Source organism: Leptosomus discolor, chromosome 21 (assembly GCF_034619465.1).
Source record: "Leptosomus discolor isolate bLepDis1 chromosome 21, bLepDis1.hap2, whole genome shotgun sequence".
Taxonomy (NCBI): domain Eukaryota; kingdom Metazoa; phylum Chordata; class Aves; order Leptosomiformes; family Leptosomidae; genus Leptosomus; species Leptosomus discolor.
The window spans coordinates 3469616-3490851 of NC_141411.1; the positions used below are offsets into that span (position 1 = coordinate 3469616).

General features: G+C 46.2%; 2 protein-coding genes across 6 annotated transcripts; both read right to left on the minus strand.

The window, feature by feature from the left end:
• Positions 1-445: 445 nt before the first annotated feature.
• SNRPE (small nuclear ribonucleoprotein polypeptide E) lies at positions 446-3278 on the minus strand. Its single transcript, XM_086476548.1, has 5 exons — positions 3188-3278; positions 2981-3007; positions 1750-1812; positions 1349-1427; positions 446-692 (listed from the first exon to the last, which is right to left on the minus strand). The coding sequence occupies exons 1-5, from the start codon at positions 3239-3241 to the stop codon at positions 637-639; spliced, it is 279 nt and encodes a 92-aa protein (XP_086332674.1). The 5' UTR covers positions 3242-3278; the 3' UTR covers positions 446-636.
• Positions 3279-4744: 1466 nt separating this feature from the next.
• ZC3H11A (zinc finger CCCH-type containing 11A) lies at positions 4745-20330 on the minus strand. 5 transcript variants are annotated; one of them, XM_086476712.1, is made up of 17 exons: positions 15327-20330; positions 14728-14929; positions 14404-14523; positions 13538-13661; positions 12947-13144; positions 12511-12627; positions 11899-11976; positions 11323-11430; positions 10522-10584; positions 10259-10354; positions 9978-10031; positions 8944-9444; positions 8243-8316; positions 7217-7541; positions 6742-6911; positions 6266-6333; positions 4745-5468 (listed from the first exon to the last, which is right to left on the minus strand). In XM_086476712.1, the coding sequence occupies exons 2-17, from the start codon at positions 14782-14784 to the stop codon at positions 5204-5206; spliced, it is 2418 nt and encodes an 805-aa protein (XP_086332838.1). In that variant the 5' UTR covers positions 14785-14929; positions 15327-20330; the 3' UTR covers positions 4745-5203. The 5 variants fall into 5 exon arrangements, with proteins under 5 accessions (XP_086332838.1, XP_086332836.1, XP_086332837.1 ...); XM_086476710.1 differs by having other exon boundaries at positions 11323-11433; XM_086476711.1 differs by having other exon boundaries at positions 11896-11976.
• Positions 20331-21236: the final 906 nt, after the last annotated feature.

Below are 21236 nucleotides of genomic sequence, written 5' to 3' on the forward strand. Positions count from 1 at the left end.
ATCCTCAAATGGATAATAAAAATAAACCAACGTGATAAAAACCCAACGGATACATCTGATACCCCAATTTATTTAAGAGTGCCATGGTTTAATCTAGATAGCCCAAAGCAGCAAGAAATTGCAGAGATTTAATCCAAACCAACTGCCCCCTCTGCTTCCTTAGCCTGAAGACAAAAGTTATTTTACAAGCAGTGAAGTCTGTAAATGTGGGGTTACCGCACCACAGCCCCAAGCCCCTCACTACAACCACGCAAGCTCAAGGCCCGCACGTCGCTCCAGCGCCCTGAACGAGCCCACCTCGTCCACCCAACGCAGGTTTCACACCCCAGAACGCACAGGTTTTTACCTAAGGCTTAACAGATCCACGGTGAAAACCCCTCTGAGTGCATGTCTCCCCCTTCTCTACTCACAGAAGGGGGCGAGAGTGAAAGCAAGCAGATTTACCTTTACAGTTAACGTGAAAAATGTTTATTTGCGAAATACATTGTGCATCGTTTCAAACTACAAAAAAAAGGAGCATGCAGTTTCAACTCTGCAGGCGACCCCAATTACACACAACCTCCCACTGGCTGCTCCTGCTCCCACCAGCACTTCATTCACCCCGCAGCCATCGCTCTGAGCGAAGAGCCACAACTCCTAGTTAGAAACGCTTTGTAGAAGAGTGATATTGTCCCCTTTTAACATGATCCGACCTGCAACACAGAGAAAGGAAACGGGGGATTAGAGAGATCCCAGACCCTGGCGAGAACCTGGTGTTTTCCAAAACCATTCCACACCAGCACCGGGGCGCGCGAGAAGCCGCCCACACGACGACTGACCAGGGTTTGAGCCGCCACGCAGAGCCCCTGCCCCTCCGCGGGATGGGCCGCGGTGACACGTCACCCTCCAACGCGCCCTCTCCGCTCCGGCGCTCGGTGTCCGAGGGCCTTCTGCCCGCCCTGACAGCCCGAGCACGTCACCTGTCACAGACTGCTGCTCACCCTCGCCAGCAGGCGGTAAAAGTTAAATGCCACCATAAGCAGCTCCTGGTTTCGCCTCGGAGATGCCACAGCAAGTGTGCGAAGGGCTCAGGGCCACCGGCGTTAGCCGCAGCCAAGAGCAGCTCGACCGGACCCCTCCAGCCACCCCGGCTGCGGAGAAAGCGCAGCCCACGCGTTGTCACACACGTGTGAAGACAAAAACCAGCCTCAGGCAGAGGCAGATTCTCCGCAAAACCACCAGCTCACGAGACAGCAGGAACCGAGACCCGACCGGCACCCGCTCGCGTACGTCCCCCTCAACCCTCGCGTGTTTTGTGCTCTAAAGCGCCGCTGAGGCACCCGGGCTCCAGGCAGCCCCACCGACGTACCCAGCTGCTTCCTGGATTTGGTTTTGGAGTGAATCTCCTCCGCGTCGTCCAGCACCAAGTTCATATATTCATCAAACCCCTAAAAATCAGCAACAAAAGGAGTCAGTGAGCAAAGTGCCCCGGTCTAAACGTCAGCAACACCACCACGAACTATCATCAGCCAAAATCAGCAACAAAAGGAGTCAGTGAGCAAAGTGTCCCGGTCTAAACGTCAGCAACACCACCATGAACTATCCTCAGCCGTCCTGACGTGGGCTGGGCAATTAGGACTATTCACAGGAGAGGCATGAAGCACTTCTGCCCCCCCCCGCTAGTTTGTCTTGACAAGGAGAAATCGGTTTATGAATCTAAAAAGAAAACCCAACCAAAAGCTATAACGAGGGGGCCATCCTGATACTCACAATGATGCAGCCCTCTATCCGCATGTTCACCTGCTCATAAAGCCACACCTGGATCCTCGACCTCTGTAAAATGATGGAGGAGAAGAGCACAACAGGAACATCAACACCCCAAGCAATTTTGTTCTCTCCTACGCCCTCAGACACCCCGGCCACCGGGAGCTCTGTAACACTCAAAGCAGTAACTCTCACACGCGGCTGCAGGTACGTCCTCGGTTATTTTTAAGGTGTCCTGCTCTGGTGGTGTTATAATCAAGTCTGCATTTTGAACAGCTAATTACTTTGCATTGATAATTAATTGCTTTTAATGAACCACTAATGCTTCGTATTAATTTCCTGATTCAATCCATTTACATCATGGTAAGAAACAGACAAACCCTCCCTGATGCTCAGAAACAGCAGCTGCCTTACGAAAACGGCCAAAGCCAGAGCTGCTGCGGGGTGTGAAATTGTGCAGAACAGAACAGGGAGGCAGGAGGCAGGTACAGAGGGTGAAATTGTACATTCTCAGCTCATTCTCTTATGGGGTGAAACCATAGTAACAAAGGAATGTTGCTGTGAAGACTCTCCCATCCTCCCCATCCTGATTTGTATATCAGAGATTTTGATCAGTAAAATAACCAATGACTATATTAGTATAGGAGTATTAATAAAGTCACAAAATAGGGTGGACCAACCATTGTAAATATCAAAATTAATAGCGGGCATAACAGGCACGCTTATGTTAAAATACGTTAAAGACCATGACTTTGCCGAAAAAGTATATAAAAATGTTGAATTTTCAATGTAACTCTGAAGCCCGTCAGGAGGAGCTACCCCCGTGCTTCCCAGCGCTGCAGTACAGAAGTGCCTGTCCTTCTCTGCCACGGGGTAGGGAAGCGTGTCGTGATGGTGACCCTCCGCCAACAGTGTGAACGCTGAAGCGTTCCCCGAGGAACGGGGACCAGCGCGGATTTTAAACTGCCGCAGCAAACGGATCGGACGCCCGTTACACAGGTAACGCCGTAACGTGAGAGGGAAAGGCTGAGCTCGGAACCAGCTGTTCTCCTCACGGGTCGGAACGACAGAAACTTCCGCAGCTCAACACAAACCGGCTTCAAAACCCGAATTACGTACTGGGAGACACCGACCCGAGGCGGCTCCCCACGGGCCCTGCTCAAGAAGCACCGGGACCCCGACCCGACCCCCCCCCCCCAACACCAGGACGAAGCTGCGGCGGCCCCACGGTACTCACGTTCTGTAGGTAGCGGAAGATGAGGTTCTGGAGCGGAGCGTTAAGGACTCAACGCGGAACCACGTCCTCGGCGACACCGGCCCCCGCGGCTGGGCCAGGCCCCGCGGCCCTTCGGCGCCTCACGGGCCAACGCGGCGGCTCCTCCCCGCCCCCCCCCCGCCCCGCCCCCAACCCCAGCGCCCCCCCCCCCCGCCCCAGGAAGGATACGATGGGCTGCACCATCACCTTCTGCACCTTCTGGCCCTGCCCGCGGTACGCCATGGCTGCGGCTGCTGCCCGGCACACGCTCCCGCCGCCCACTCCCCTCCGCCGCGCCGGAAGTCGCTAGGCAGGGCGGGAAAGCGCGCAAGGAGCTGTGGGATACTGGCGGACCCGGCCGCTCTAGGCGCCTGGGAGGACCGCCGCCTCGACTGCTCCCAAGCCCCCCCCAGACCGACCAAGCGGGTACACCTCTGGGGGGCAGGTTTATTAAAAACACCGTTAAGTGCCGTCCTGGGACCGGGGAAGGAGGCCGGACTACGTTTAATACAATACCTTAAATACAATACAAATATAAAACGGAAGAATAAAATATTTACAGAAACGATGGTGTACACGGAACCCCGTCCCCCTGCCGGGGGGAGGCTGAGGGCAGGGCAGGAGGGGGGAAGCAGGGGGCTCTTCGCACTCTTCCTCTCTCCCACTCTTCCACCGTCCCTCCGACACCGGCAGAAAGTCCTTCAGCAGGATATGGGGGCAGGGCTCGGGGCTGGGTGACCCTTCTGGAGCTGGAACAGCAGTTTTCTACATTTTGGTTTCAACCCTTTCCTCGAGGACCCAAGACATCACAGTGGATTATCAAAGCACACAAGTGTTTTCTTCCAAAGAGAAAATATTTACAATCGACTCAAGATCTTTCTCCTCTCCCAGCAGCCAACAGCCAAGGGCCCCTCCAGCTTCACAAATCATAGCAGGGAGAGACTAAAGGTCTTAAAAAAAAAATTAAGAAAATAATTCAAAAATATATCATCCGCTAGGGCAAGTGATCCCTGGTGGCACGGTACCCAAGACACCCGGCTCAGCTCTGTTCTTCAGGGTCACACATTCAGACTGCACGTAGGCACCTGAAGCAGACCAGTAACCTCCAGTCCTGCCTCCAGCACTTCTACAGAGCTCAGCGGTGGGCAGGGGGGGTGCAGGGGAGGATCCTCGGGCCATGCCCAAAAAGGGGAGCAGGGTGGGGCCTGCAGCAGTACCAGGTTCCAAGATCGCCAGCCCGGGCAGACGCTCGGGTTGGTGCCAATGACGGTGCCACACGGTCGGCGGGACAAAGCCGACGGCGTCCGAGCAGCTGCCGCTTCCCGGCAGCGGACGAGCCAGCGGCTGGGGGGAGCGATTCTGGGAACCGAGAGGCACTTCAAGCCCTTCCCAGTTTACCGATTTACCGCAGACTGCGAGAGGAAGCCTGACCACCTGCCCCACAATCCTCTTCACCTCGGCACAAAGCAGCACCGAACCCTGCCAAGCTTTGGTACAGCACACCAGCAGGGGAGGGGGGTGTTCTGGCTGTGCCGCAGAGCCCCTGCTTCTCACCCCGGTACTGTATCGTCCCTGATAATTCAAAGTAAGGCTGGAGGGACTGACCCTAACCACCACCCTTGGCAGCACTTTTGGTCCAAAAATACTGGAGTAATGATCCTGCTCCCTCCCCCCCACAAGATTTTCATTAAGTTACTCATACAGATTAACATCCAAACGACAGCATACATAAATAAAACTCAAGAGTTGACATAGTAACTCCGGGCTTTAGCTACCAACTGTCCAAGAAATCAGAATATCAAAGCTTTGAAAGGCGCTGAACGTCGAGTTTTGCCAAGGAGGGGAGGAAGAAGCTTTAAGTTTAAACCTTCAGGGCATCACTGAATCAGCAGATCAGTTCACAGCCATCACAGTTTGTAGATGGGCATCTCAGTCCCAAAATAAACAAGTGCTTTGTCCTCTTAATGTCGAAGGCAGCCACCGACAGCTACAGAGCGGATGCAGGGACCTTGACTCTGACCAGCAGGGAAATTTAGGACAACTGAGTGCAGATACTGCCACGTTCTACCAGTTCATCTGTGCTTTAAGACTCATTGCAAAGCCTCCGCTAGAAAAAGGATCACCTCTGGGTATCCAACAAAAAAACAAAGTTTTAATAAATTTTTTTTTTTTTTTTTTTTTTTTTAAATCTTAAGACGATGTAGTTCAGCTGTCAATCATTTCAGAAAGTTCCAGGAGGAGGTCATCCTCATCCTTCCCTGGGTCCAGGTCAATTTCTGCTTCCAGTTTGCCTCCTGAGATTTCCCAAATAAGCTTCTCAAAGTCATCTTCTACAGACACGGGTGTTTTCCCAGCCCCGGTGGAGCTCAGCCGGCGCGTCTTTGCCGGCACTTGTGGAGAAGCTGAAGTTGAGCTCGAGACCTCCAACTGCGCCACAGAGCCTGCCTGGATTCCAACATGCAGCTCAGAACTTGGAAGAACAAGAAAGAGCAAATCAGTGCATGACAGTCCTTCACCACAGAGATGTTTTCTGCAAACCAGCTCTTAAAACTGTAGTTAATCCCTCCTGCACCTCCACCTTACACAGGGGCTACTTCTAGAGCCCAGTGTATCAGCAGGTACACTTCTCAGTTTTGGGATTTATCTGTGAAGACAGAGGGGTCTGGCAAAGAATGTTCAATTTTTGTAGCCAGAGACACGTTACCACCTTTATTAATTTGGCTGTAAAAATGTCACCAAGTCAACCTCTGCAAATATCTGGTTATTAATTCAGTTCTTTTCCCCACAATACGCTCAGCAGTTTGCTCCCAAGTACAGGAAGCTGATCTTCATCTACCACCTCTCTGATCTTCATCTACCACCTCTCTGTGCCCTTCCAACAGGCTTGCCAAGGTGGGTGTTTGGTCCTCGAGAGCACCATCACAACAAAAACCACGGGACGCGACTCAGCATTTGCCATTTCGCAAGGAACTAGAAGACAGAGGCCGTTCTCCATCCTGACCCATCTCCTACTTCACCCCATCTTCATTCAGGCGTTCAGAAAACTCAAGAGTCACTGAACAGCTGTACCAACTTGTAGCATTTTAAGAAAAGAATCTAAAAAAGCATTCCTGCTGGCTGCTAGAGAATTATTTCAGGTATTTCATAATGCCCTTTGTTGGATTTTGGCATTAAGTATCTCAAGACTAAGTTTTCCACACGTGAAATAACTGGCTTTTCACATGAAAGACACATTGACCAAGAAAAAGAACAAGTTGGGGTTGTTACCTGGTTTTGGGTTTTTCTCTCCCAGGGATGGAGACCAGGCTGTCCTCTGGCAAAGCGGTAACAATGACCTAGGAAGAAGCAAGATACACAGGTCAAAGGCAACTTAGTAGATTTTTCCCTCCACTGTTTCTTCTCTGGCATTGCTGAGCCTTAACCAAAACACAGAATGAGGGCACACCTGAAGAAAAGCCAGTATTCACTTCAAGTTTACTAAGGACCTTGTGTCTTTGAGGACACAGCATTTATGGACAAAATCCTTCACACCAGAGAAATCACAGCAGAGCATGATGCAAACGCTGCCACTCATGTAACAAAAAGCAGAGAGGTACTACAGCCATCCTGTAGAGCACTTCTGGGCTGAAAAGTGAACAGAGACCTGTAGAACATTTCAGTTTTCCATCTTTTCTCCAAGAGAAGGGTAAAGCTCAGGCACAAGTTCTACTAGGATCCAGTGCTGCCTCAGCAACTGTCCTTACCGCAGCTGCTTTTTTGGCTGAAGGCACCTTGGTGACACCACCAGTGGTACTCAGTGGCTTCACAGCCGCCACGGCAGAGGGATGAATCTCAGCTGCCTTACGCTTCAGCGTCTGCTTTGTGGAGGAGGTGGCTTTCCCATCCAAAGGCTTCAGGCACGCCTTAGATTTGGCTAGGGTAAAAGGAAGAAAGAACTGATACAGTCTTGCTCTGCCTCAGGAAACAAAAAACCAAACCAAACCAAGTTCTTCTAAGAGACTCATCATCCTTCTAGTTAAGTACACTTGGCCAGCACAATTACACTGCCATTTCCCAGATTCTCAGCAGTATTTTCCACATACTAAACTGTTTACCAACAAGCCGTAAAAAGGAGCGAGTTACAAAAGGAGCCAGAGTTACAACGTGAAAATTGTCATCTGCTGCCTTTCTGTCCAAACACGACCTACAGTAACTCTTGAACATACAGTCAACGCTTACTTTTAGCTTTCCGTTCCAGAAGCTGAGCTGCCTGCTTCCCTGAGGATACAGCAGCATTCTTTCGTGGGCTTTTAACCCCATCTTCCGGAGATTTCACCAATATCCTCTTCGCAAGCTGATAATCTGACCCTGAAACCACGGTGGATCCAGCACTCCCTGAGGCTGGAGTTTTATCCTTGATGGCTTTTCCAGCAGGAGATGGCACAGCAGTTGCTTCCTTCTGAAGCTTCTCTTCTTGGCGTTGATTCAGTTGCCGCTTCTCCCACATTATCTCTTCAAGGCTCTTCACTTGAACTTTAGAATTAGTTGTGCTCTGATCAGAGGGCTAGACAGAAACAAAAAGGGGAGGACTAAGAGGACAAGAATCCATGGAGATTTCATTAAGAAAATCTGAGTGGCAATCCCTCCGAAATGGCTCCATGTGGAACAGAGCATGTTCATACCATTCAGATCTGACATTTTCTCCATAAAATCTTGCCTGTAACAAGATCCACGCTTTGCTATGGAAATACTGTTTCAAAAGCCTGCAATTCCCAACACAGCAAGCTTCTCTAACGGAGCACAAGACTCTAGCTGTAATCTATCACACTCTTCTTAAGCAACAGTCATACAATCTCCCCAAAACAGCATTCACCGACAGACTGACTTCCTCTAATACAAAGCCCTGGCCTTCCCTATTCAAATACTTGCCTCAGAATTTTTAAGAGACCCTTCCAGTCTGACAGACAGAGTCACTGAGAACAAAAACATTCCCTCCACATGAACGCTGCAGATTTTATCTGGGGCTAATGGGGTTTCTTACTCATTGTCAGGTATAATCAGATTAATTCAAAGCACGAGGATTACAACGTTGTCTGGAAAACGCTATTGAAAGCGCCAGGACGTAGGACTTCACCGCAGCACTCGCCAGACGCAGCGAGGCAGCAACACCCTCCAACTCGGGAGCATGCAGGGAGTTACAAACAAAACGTAACAAAATCTATAACAAACTGCAGGGATATTTGTACGTCTTCACAAAGGACTCACCTCTGCAGGTGCAGAGCCTGCTTTGGGACAAGGCTTGCTCAATTCCACTACCATCTTTTCTTCTCTTCCAGGTGCTTTAAAACAAGCAAAAAAAAAAAAAAAATTAATTTTGTCAACAGCGGAAATAAAGTTAGCTCTGCTTCCTTGGTGCGTTTATTTCCTCATGTCCAATAATGGGACAGAGGGAAAGGCTACAGCAAACAATCCATGCAGCATTCGAGCGCTCTTTCCCTCAATCACGCTCTCTTTTTACATGGTTTACATAATCTTAACAATGAGATCTTTACTGCTCTGTCCTTTTTGGCAAAAAACTAGCTCTCGCATTAAGAAGCCGATACAGGCTTTGCAAACACATACACGTCAACAACGAAGTTAAACAACTCATGTGCCAACGAGGAAGGTAAACTTGGATTCAGCACAGGGAAGATCCCATACCACAAAGAGATGGCAGAAATAGCCAGAAATTAGACTGCAAAGCTCCTCAAATCAATGAATTTTCCAGCGGGAAATACAGAGAACTATCATGTAATTCATGGATAATAATATGGTTGTGTATTCTGGCACTTCCTTGCCTTTTGACTTTGTAGCCTTAAACTCTTTTATCCTCAGAGAAGAAAAATGCAAGGCAAATCCTGAACAAACCGAATTTGCTCGACAGGAGAAAGCCCTTCACCGGGGCAGGTACCAAATCATCTGATTACCTATCAGCTTGGTGACCCGTAACAACCTCCTCCCTGTGGGGGCAGGTTCCGGTTGTGCCGGAGGAGCTGGCACGTTTTCCCCACTCTGCTGCAGGCGCAGAGCTTTCTCCTGCTTGATTTCTTCCAAGGTTTTAATCCGCACTTCTCCTGCCGGCTTGGCTTTCCCCACCGGCTCTGCCAGCTGCGCTTTGCTGAAGGCAGAGGGAGCGAGTATGGGCCGCTTCTTGGGCTCGCTCTCGACTTTTGGCTTGGTAGGAAACTCTTCTGGTTTTTGTTTCTCTTCTTCCAATCGCTTGTGGTTTTTTTCAGCCAGGGCTCCTGAGAAAGTTTTGACGCCAACTGCAGGCGAAGGTTTTGCCCCCAAGCCGGGATTTTCTGTTTTACAGTTTCCTTCAGTCTGGGGTTTAGCTTGAGGTTCTCCCCGTTTACGATTAGCTCTCTCACGTCGAATTTCCTCCAGTGTTTTCACATGGATTTCTCCTGTTGGCTTAGCAGCCTTCTCTGTCATCACCAAAAAAAGAGAAGCACCAACATTTAAGGCAAGTCCAGTATTTAAAATCTTCAAAATCAGTCACAGCACTAAGGAAAACTAGGTTTGAGTGTTCCCAAGCATGCACCTTTGGACAGCATCATTCCACATAATGCTCTCCTCCTCCTTTAAGTATTTTGAACACCAGTGCTACCCAGAGAGAGCTGCTACACAAAAAAACATGAGTCTATTTTATCTTGTTTCTTTCTCAGGCCGCATCTTTCCATCAGCCTCTCAAACTCCTGCTCCTGGCAGTGGTTCTGTTCTACTTGTGCGTAAGCACAGCGCAGCTTCTGCCTGTTCACAGCAGAGGTGTGAAACCTCGGTGAGGCACAAGTGGAAAACACCACCCACACCTAGAGCCAGGCCTCTGACAGCGGCTGTCAGGACAGCTTCAGCGCTCGAGCAAGAGGAATCAGGCAGGTTTTTAAAATTAACTTTTAGGGCCATATGGAAGTTCAGGGCAAGGAAAAAGGGGAAGGTGTATTTAATATCCAGTTACTACCTGTCTGTTCAGAGGACAATCCTAGCCTCTCCTTCAGAGACCTGGGGACTTGAACTACAAGACAGAACAGAAACAGTTAGGGAGACTGCGTAAATCTCCGTTTCGAGTTCACATTTCAAACTGAGACAGGAGATCGTTTCACTGGGATTCAAAGTTCCCTTGAGCCCTCAACCAACACGCAAAAAAAAAAAAAAAAAAAGAACCATTAGAAGAAAGGACAAACAGAAAACCTAAACAGAAAATCTGTGCATCAAATCCCGATGCCTGTTCAGTAGCTGTACCTCTCTTTGGTGCTTTGTCAGCATTCTCCAGAGTCTCCGTTTTCTTCCCCAGCCTTTCAACAATGCTGCGCTTCAGTGGAAGGTCGGTTTTAGCAGCTTCAGGAAGAGAGAAAAGAAGGAATACTTTAAGAACCTCTCTCTGGAGAAGGATTTCACAGATCTCTGCCACAACGTATTGTCCTCCTGCACACAGCAAAAATACCCTCAAGTACAGTCACGGTTAGATGAGGGCACCCAAACAACAGCTCACAAAAAGCCCTTACCCAAGGCGGTTTTCCATTCTCCCAGTCTATCAGCAACATTCAGTCGAACCACAGGCTTCTCCCCTAAAACAAAGACCAGTCTCTTCAGTGCACAGAAACCAGCAGCCAGTAAAAGTACTGTCCTTCGAGCCCATGTCCCCAAACCAGACACTGTCGGTAGCCACACCACATAAATGAACGACCACGAGTCAAAGTCGTTCTACACATTTTTTTGCCTTTAAAAGGCATTTGTGCAGATCTAAACACCACCATTTATACACAGGCTCATATCACACTCCACAACTGCCACTGTCAGCCCCTCCAATGCTTCAAAAACTGGCTACTTGCACAAGGCCACCTTCCCTTTCATTACTCCCCTGTTTGTCAGTTATCCCCTTCTTTACATACTGACGAACTGTTTTGACTTCAGCCTCTCCCTCCGCTGCTACCACACTTAACCCAAACACTAATTGCATCACAGACTGTCAAAACATTAGCTCGTTCACAAATCTCGCTCAACTTCAGAAACACAAAAGTCAAATTAAGCACACTGGAGAGTCTGTAGGAGGGGGATGATATAGGATCACCTCTGGCTGAATGTCAGGCTGATAAAAACCACTTCCTGATCTTGTACTGCAATACAACAAACGGAGCACCTACAAATGCCAAATCTTTCCAATACGACCGGGGCCTTTAAGCATAAAAGCACAGTTCTAATTAGAAAATGCAGCACGAGCAGACTAACATGTCTGAATTATCTTAACTGTTACTTAACCCTTTGGCTTGGAGCCATGGAATGGGAACAACAGTATTCACTGTTACCTTGCTTTGGAGGCAGAGTCACAGTTCTCACTACTGTCCGTACATTTTCCTTTTCTGGCACAGGAACAGTCCGAGATTGGAGCGGATGAACAGAAACTCCTGAAGGACCTTCTGATCAGAGCAAGCGAACCATAAGGATGTTTAGGAAAACAACCCAAAAGCAAACAGAACAGAAGAACTATCACGAAGACCAAAGCCATTTGTTATTCATCACTGTCAAACATACAACGACCGGTGCATGTAAATAAGAGAGAGGCAATTTCCCTCGGATTTGCCCTTGGAATTCCAATCGAGCATACCAGCTGCTCGAGCTTCAGAAAACAGGCTGCACGCCAAAGTAGCTCAAGGCTCCCAGCTCAACATGAAAGTCTGTCCCTCAAGCAGCTCTCAGCTGCAATCACCTCCCAGTCTGAACTCAATAGCTCAAAAAAAGAAATAATCCCTTCCTTTGCAAATAACTGTACTCACTGCTGCTATCCAGGTAGTATCAGAAGGATTAAAAAAAAAACAAAATAAAAAGGACGAAGATGAACAGAAGGCAGAAGGATAAGACAGCAGGGGACATTAACTCACCACCTTGTTTTTTTGTTTTCTCCTTCAGTTTCTTCAATTTGATTTCTTCAAGTGTTTTTATTCCGAAATTTAAATTGTCATCTGAAAACACAAAACGGTTAAAGAAACTGAGGCTTAAAAGGCACGTGCTGAAGAGCCCAGATCCTCAAGCTTCTTACAGCTCTGAATCTTTCCAAAGCATTTCAAGTAAACCCTGTCAACACTCCCCACAAGTAAAAAAAAGCCACAGACTGGATGGTATTTTGGTAAGCAATTGGCAATTTCTCCACCACTCCTCCCACCCCACAGGGTAAGTCCTGTAGCTTTAGGCATTTTAATCCATCTATATGATACTGGATTCCTCTAGCATTAGATGTGACTTTCCACCATGTTGGAATGGACACATCTGCAGGCATTTAAACTCCACTTTGTGGCTCTGTTTGTTCTACAAAAGTAAACAAGGAGGAGTTTACCTGTCTGACCCAAGGGACATTCAACACTATTAGACAGGAGTGAGCTCATGGAAATAACTGACTCCATCCAGCTACTCTATGTTCTGTTGTATTTTTAGAATATATTGCTTTCGAGTCAATTGTCAAATTGTCCTTCCAATCCATCCTACAGCTGTCAGAATACCTTGCTTTGTATTAGCGTTGGATTTCCTAGTGGAAATTATCCGCAACCCATTATGGGTTTCTGTGGCTGGCGGCTGGACAGGTGTTTTAGCTTCATCTCCTTCTTCAGAAAGCTGGTCTGAAAGGCAAAAATAAACCCATTCAATTATGGACTAGAGATTAGACAAGATTTTCCACGTTTAGGCAGCTCATACAATGACATTTCAGTCCACGGTTCATATTCTGTTCGTATTCTTAACTACAAACACAATCTATTTTTTTTTTTTAAACAGCTATATTGACTTGACAAACTCATATAAGTAAAAGAGCTATACTCTGAAAAAAAAATTCAGGACTCCAGACTCGTCTGTAGCTTTAACCACTACACAGTTCAGGTACTCTGTGATTTACACATTCACTTATGGCAGAAACGTCTTCAATCGGTAAAAAATGCTCACCATCATCATCTTCATCATCATCTGCAGCATTGATTACAACCGGAGGATGTGTAGGACTTGGGACGTTTTCAGAGTTTTCCACTTTCATCACCCCCCTCAGCTGTGGAGACGGATTTGACTGGACAGAAAGTTTGTTTTGCTGCATCTGAGCCATTTTCGCATCATCTTCTGCAGACTCAGGCGGACTTGGAAGCGCAGCTAGAGGAGAAGGATCATCTGTAACTTGGCCAATTAAAATACTGACCCACATACTGCACTCACTGCAGTAGGTAAGGTAGATAACCCACCTGGCTACTGAATTTAGTTTCCTATTCCCCACCCCTGGTTACACTATGAACAATGGCTTCCCTTCACACACAAATCTCACCACCCCACCACCCAGAAAGGATTAAATGAGCAACCTGAAAAGCAAAGATCACAAAAAGCACAGAGAAAATTAAATACATCCTCTTTACCTGAGAGCCTATGACTACAGACTTCTCCCTGCACTCATAAAGGAAGAGTTACTTGATGTTTTCTACAGTATCGTACCCACTCCTAAGTAATATTCAAAATTAATCATTTAATACTTAGAGGACCCAAGAAACTCACTTTTGCTTGGCGGTAAGAACAGTCCATCCACGTAACGTCCTTTGGTGTGATGAAAAGCACAGTTGGATTTTTGACAGCCTCCTGGCTGATTCTCCCAGTAGCAAGGAATCTCACTGCGCTTTTTCTGAAGACAGAAAGAAACAAAAGCTCATGGCAACACTCACCCTAGAGCTGTAAAGGGCCATAGTTTCACATCGTGCCAGAGACAGCACTATTGCTGTGCAACGCTGAAACATCATCCAGCTTATCACTAGAAGGATTTCAGGGCATACACACAAAGTGTAAGCTGCAACAACTACGTATTCTATAGCTTTCCCGTCACTCAGTTTGACAAGACAGGCACTCTCCCACATCAATTCAGGGTGGCTGAAACTAATACCACATGCAAAATACTGGGATTATGCAGAGGGAAAAACATCTTAAATTGCCTAGGTTAAATCTATCTGAATTTATCTTTCAGAGCCTTAGCTCCTTCCCATCTTTTCTCTCCCCACCCTGCACTACTCCCAGAGGTCAGAACAACGTTATCTGAAGACACCCAGGCCAGAAGAGGCCATTATCAAGCCCTCCGAGGCCAGTGCAGGCTGTTCACTACCACCCTGCTCCAGCACATTTAAGCAGGCTGATCAACGTGGTTGCTTTTGCCGCTGTTAAGAAAATAACGGCAGCACCTAAACCAAAAATTCCTTGCTGAGATATACCCAAGATTGATTTTTCTTCCCCCAACTTCCTCTCATAGCCCTCCTAGTAACAGACACCGCCATCATTTTAAAGCCATGGGGTAAAAGCACGTTCAGTCCACCTACAGCAATGGAAAATGCTTTCAGTGATTTAGTTTGAGAACAGATCTTCAGGCAAACACTCACGTTGATTTCCATGTGTCTGAATCTGCAGATATGCCTGAAACAGCGGCCCTCCTGCCAGAGCGTGCAGACTGTCTCACTTCCCAGAGCAGCTTCACAGTGGCGGAAGGAACAGCTGTCTCCCTGTAACCAAAAGGAAATCAAGAAAAAGGAAAATAAAACAGTACAGCCTAAAAAAATGCCCGTGCTATCAGAAGCAGAATCTAACTGCTTATTAAGTTAACAGAACTCTGTATGCCTCCTCCTACTCTTCCCGCTCCTCTCTTAGAAACTAAAAAGGAAAAAAAAAACTCCACAAACCCCAAAGCAAAAGAAACCCAAACGTACCTTGTTACACGTGGAATAGAAATAGAAGTAGCAGTCATTTCCTCGGTTAGCCATCATGGACAAACTCTTAGAACAAGCTCAGGTTCTAAGGGTTTGCTCAACAGGGACTTCCTCCAGTCTTGGCAAGAGCTGGCTTCACTCCTTCTTGGACTGAAAGTCTTCTACTGGCTTTATCAGTGAAATCTTCTTTTTAAAAGTAACCCTAAAGAAAGGCATCAATAAATGAAAAATCATTAAGTAATGTGAGTTTTTTACAGCTACTTTCTGTACATCAAATCAGTCTCTTGAGGGGGGCAATGTCTTAAAATCAGCTGGTCGCAAAAACTATCCCAATACTAAGACAAACTTCCGTAAAACCACGCGGGCTTTGTCAGCAAGCGCTCTCTTCCGTGTGCTGAGTCATAGTCACACACCTTGGAGCACAGGAACAGCTGCTGCGCGCGGCTGTAAGCCCAACAAGAGAGCCACGTCTTAAACAACTGGTCACACATTTCAGTTCTCAGTCAATTATTAGCTGTGGGTACTAAACATTTCTATAAAACACCACGGACATATTAAACATTATTTTCCAATCACCATGGATCTTCAAGTTCACGTACCTGGACAACTTCAGCAAAGATATTGATCTTCAAAGACTTCCAGTTAACTTCTCCTGTAGGCCGAACCAACACTGAATCCGTGAATTAATAATAAAGGGGTAGAAAGAATTTTCCTCCTCACATTGCCAAGGGAACCTCTCATCCACAATTCAAACATGGGATGTGCTTTTAAACATCTTACAACTAATGGAGGAAGCAAGTCCATTTGAATACTGTCAGACTGGAGACAGCCAGGGTTAGTTAGCTCTTCCAAAAAAAAAACCAAAAAAAAAAAAAAAAAAACCAAAAAGAAAACCCAGTGCACTTAAAGATGAACTTGTGATTCAAAGTGGCTGCAAAAATGAGGATCCATCTTCCACAGCCGGGCCATTTTAATTTTTTTTTTTTTTTTTTTTTTTTTTAAATTTAAAATTCAGTAAGTTGCAATTTCTGGTCTTCAAGATTTCTTCACCTATTAAGAAAACACAAAAACCTTCCCCCATCTTTATTACCTGTACAGCAAAAACAAACTTGTGTGTATAAATACACAAATATGTATGTGCATACACATATGTGTTTATACACACGCCAAGAGCGAGTAACAATAAAGTCAGCAAGTCATAGTAAAAACCAGAACTCGGGGCTATTTGCCACAGAAGACTGCATACAAAGCCTCTCATTTTGAGGGAACTGGCAAAAAATGAAAGATCTACAGAATATTTTGATGAATATGCCTTCAAGGCTGATGCTTTGTAACATGAGTGACTCGGGGGCAGCACACAGATATGCATACATATGTACATGCATACAGGAGAAACATATCTATACACACAGGCGTGCACAGTATATGTTGTACGAGATCCGTATCGAGAACAACTTTTAGCCCTGATCAGACAGAGTTGCAATCCATTAACAGCAGGAAGACAGCAGCTCGAGGATACAGCAAGCTTTGAGAGGCAGGGAAATGCTCACTTTGCAAGTGGCATGGCTGCATGAGACCAACAATTTTTAATTACTCGGATTTTTCGGAAAGAATTTGTTTTCTTTTTACATCACAGCAAATACTACAAGTTTGCCATCATAGGCTGTTCCCTAATCCGTATATCCATCATTATCCATGACTGCAAGATCACAGAAGGTTTGAAAAGATGGCTTAGGTCCAATTCAACACTTTTTTTGGTGTCACTAGAGCTGCAACTGATTTTATTTAGCCACAAGCAGTTGTTTTGTTTTGTTTTTTTTTTTTACTGTGAAGTCAGATACTTTCTTATTTTCTTAAAGACATGAAATGCCATAAAACCTGCAACCAGACCAGATAAAGTTCAAATTAAAGTGATTCTGACCCCTTTCATTAAAATGTTGCACATTTCTGTGCAAGTATTACTGAGTCTTTTTGACAAAACTGAATGAAATAGTTCTTACAAATTAATAATAAAAGGTTGGAACCTTTTACTCACACAAACACTAGTGAATTTTCCAGGATATTTTTTTTTGGCAGGGAATTTTCCCAAATCTAAAATAAAGAGAGGAAAAGGTAGGTTCTCATATTAGTTATTGGTTTTTGACTGCTTGACAAAGGGAATAAAAACAGATAAAAACAGTAGTTAAATGCAAGGTTTTCTTCCCTTCTTCAGCATCGATGGACTATTCACTTTCGACCTTTAGCACTTCCAAAGCCAGACTTTGTGTCACACAGATTCCTATGCACCTACTTCTAAAAATTACTGGTGCTTCTTCACGTAGAAGTTTGACAAGAAACATTTTTCCAAACGTGCTGCCAATACCACTGACAGTTAAACTCGGTTTCAAACCCGATTGCTTCAGTTTGCACAGGCCAACACTAAAACAGATTAAGGGCCACTGCTTCGCTGAGCAGAGGCATTCAAATACAAATCAGAAGGAATTCGCTGTCGGCATTTCTTTTCCCTGGGAAGTGAGAGACACCTGTCTAATGCAACATTACTATATCCACCACCATGGGGGAAAAAAAAAGAAATCCCCACAGATTTAGCTCTTCTGAATGCCCAACCCGCTCAGCGTTTTGCTTGTTGCCTTCCATATTCCTGAGCAGACTTCAAGAGCTGCTCAGAATTTGAACGGATCTTGTTTAAGGAATGGGGGGAAAAAAAGTAAAACTTTTAAACAAAAACCCCCATCCAAACAAAAACCCCTCAAAACCCTCTGAAAGTTCTAAACTCCATAAGTGTCCTTTCATTTTGAAAATGGCCAACTCAAACTTTTTTTTTTTTTTAAACTGGTGCCAGTTAACATGGCAATTTGAGTGCTAAACCGAAATCAGCTGAACTAACCCCTGAAAATCTGAATAAAAATGAGTAACTCTGGTGCACTCAGCAGGTGTCTAATGGAAGCTGATAAGAATTTTAAACGCTTCGGGATTTTTTTTCCTCCAGAAGTCTAGTAAAGTTTTGCTTTAAGAGATTTTGAATTCATTTTGTAAAAAAAAAAAAATAAATAAAAATACAGATGCAGTAGCTAGGGGTCAGGAAATAATGCCAAGAAGTGCCATAAGGGAAGATAAATAGCACAATGAAAGCCTGCCTAGTTTGTTTTCCAAGCTAGTCTTTCTTGGTACTGAAGAAACATTTCTGTTCCCTGGTCTGACCTTCCAGTGTGCTGACCTGCCTCTGTGCTCTGCCCAAGAGCAAGAAGGGAACAAGATTTGTTGTGCACCCCAGCAAATGCACCTCCCTACGGACACTTTCTGGTTATAAAGTACAAAGTATTTCACTCGGACACACGCATCCTAACACCGGCTGAAGCACAGAACAACCTGTTGCTAACACATCTCATTCTCCAAACACGAATCTAAAGCCCAGCTGTCCAAAGCTGAAGCAGAACAGTCGTGATTTCTCCCCTTTACATTTGTTTTAGTCAATTCTGGCTGTTAAATACTGCCTACAAAGATGGACGGGGGGCATGTTCTGAGACTGGGGGTTACAAGACCCTCTCAGGGTGAAGACTGCAAGGCTGCCAGCCCAGAAGGCAAAGGCTAAACCAGAAAATCACCTCAGCTTCCTCTGCCATTGAGTCGGGGCCACCTTTCGTCACGATCTCCAAGAGTCAGAGCCCCAAGAGTCAGAGCCAAGAGTTACCATGAGGCACAGCTGCCCCTTGCTGGCTGGAGCAATTCTATTGGAAGATGTGCCACTTCGGGGTCCTGAATTAGGACATTCTTCTGTAAAACAAGAGGCAAATCAAGCTGTTTCTGAAAGGGCCGATCAGCCTGGTGTTGTGTAACTGGCCAAGAATAACCCTGAACTGAAGCACTCACCAGATCTGGTGCTGCTTCAGTATGGATCTGTCTTTAGCTTGACACATCAAGAGGCAGGAGAAAGAATTCTTCAGAGCAACCTTTACAGCAAGGATCTGCTAAACTGGCCAAGACAAAGAGTTCAGATCTGAGAGCACCACTCCGCAGAAAATTCGTTTCAAGACTAAGATATTCCATCCATCTCGCAGTCCAAGAGCAACAGCGACATCTTTGATCTAAAATCTTCCCACATCTTCTGCAAAGCCAGAAGGACCTGACCCGCGGCAGCACCTAAGAACTGCAGTTCCCTACTGGCCTCTACCTGCAGGACAAGAATCTTGCACCCATGAGACATCTGGGACCACTGGAATGAGCTGAGAATAGCCCCATTTTCCCCGCCCAGGAAGATGCTGCTCCACCTCCTGCTGTTTTAAGGTCACTTTACATACAAAAGGTAAAGAGAGGTTCACTGAGCAGCTATTTCCTGCTTCAAGTGATCCTGGGGAAGATGGTTTGAATGCTGCAGTTCCTAAAGAATTTGATGGGCCTTAGCAGAATGAGCCAGAAAATCTCTTAAGTACCTGCCAGCCTGTTGTCAGTGCTCCTGTGCTCAAAATCCTGGACCATTACTTTTAAAATATATGTAAAACATGGAAAGCCAGGGGTGAGGGGATTAAGGGAAAGCCACACATCAATTTGGTAACTTGGTTCTTGTAGTACACTTCCTACTGCAGAAGTTTTAGCAAAGCCAGTGGGAGGGAGCTGCCTGTTTTCCCGAAGGGGACGTCTGCTGGTGCAGCATCTCAAAGATATCCAGGGGGCCATCGCTGACAGGCAGTCCGTGGTTGGTTCAGGGTACACGTGTATCAACAGTCAAATGTGTATTTTTGCGTTGTGCTTTCTCCAAAGCCACAAAAAATGTTTCTTCTACAATGCTGTACAGTCACGTTATCGATGGAAACTGCCTGTTTAGCGCCACAATCTGTACGAACTTCTAATAAGTTGGCCTTGAAAAAAAAGTGGCTTCAGTAATCAATTTTATAATAGCTCTGTTTATCTGTTATTGAAGTGTATTCTCACATCTGAGTTCCTTCACAGCAGTACACAGTTGACAGTCTGAGTCCCATGGTTAAGATTCACGTCCTTTCTCCTACCAAGCACCTGCTCAGTAGGCAAAGGTGGAACAGGAACACCCAAACCTGGAGATGTTAAACCATAGCTGGCACTAAGCCCATCTGTTGAAAAGAAACAGCTCAATAATCACCTTCATGGGGCAAAAACCTCACAAAGAACAGCAGAAAAATCCTCACTGTCCCAATTTCTGGCATCAAAAGGCTTTTGACAGTATTGCTTTCATGAAAACTCTTCTCCAGATGCTCCAGAATCCACTATTGCTGCAGCTGCAAGGTTGCACCAATACGACCCACATCTATGGCACTTTGACAGCTCTCATTCACCCAGGCACATCTGCAACCCACTCCTCCTCTTCTTCCAGCTGAAAAACCACCCCGTTGGCTCTGCCACACCGTCACTGCCGATGTGAGAGCTGGGAACAAACAGGTCAAACTCCCACTGCGGAAAGCACTGTCAGGGGAGATGACTGACAGACACACCCCAGCATGTTCACCCTCCCCTAAAGCACTTAGAGCTGTGACCCCGGCTGCTCGCCACAACATACACAACGTTCTGCTCGGAGATGTCGCCAAAGAGTGTCCCCAGATGAGTACCTGGCTTGTCACGGCTGTATTTTGTTGTTGTTGTTTTGGGGTGGGGTTTTTTCTTTCTTTCCTTTTTTTTTTTTCTTTTTTTTGGGGCTTTGTTGTTTTTTTTATTTTGGTTCTGGATATGGCACACCAGGTGAACCACAGATCCGAAATTCCACACAATGGGAGTCTCTGCTCTTCTTCCAGGCAGCAACGCACACTTTAACACCCTGCATTCAGGAAGGAAGCTCTCTCCACCTTGCTCGCTGGCAACAGGCACGACCGCGGCATATGCCGGTGTAGCAGCACCTGCAGGTCCCAAATCCTTAACAATTCTTTAGATAGCACCAAGTTTTAATGTAGTGGCTTTCCCTTAATGCAGCACCCCTTCTTTCCTATATTTTTAGTGGGTGGTTCTCCCCACTAAAATAAAATCATTCCCATCCTCATATCTCTCCTCTGTCATTCTCTCTGTCCAACAGCTTTTCCTCCTCGGTGTCCAAACGGGCACCAAACTACGTGGACTGCTAAAGCTGCTACACCTACTCTTGGGCGAGACAGGCATACTTAAATAAAAGATATTAATTCTTTTTCTATTTCTGAAAGCAATGCTGGGGCCTGGCAGCAATTTACGATGACGATTCATCTTCCTCACTGAAATGTTTTTTTAAAGCTCAAAGAAGAGGCAATCTCCCCTGGAAGCAACCCCTTGGAAAGGTGCCATTTTAGACGAGAAGCAACAGCAAGAGGAAGTTTTCTCTAGACTAGCTTTCTTCCTGAAACACCTGCCTATCCAGCCACAAATTCATCCTGATCAGTTTAACGTGTGCCCAATTCAACCACATGCCACGGTGGTGGTTCTGACCGAATTTCAAAATGCCCTACACCCCCAGGAGATCTCTTTTTTTACAGTCACATAACACAGTGCTTTACATTGAAAGTATGGCCCAGAGCTCC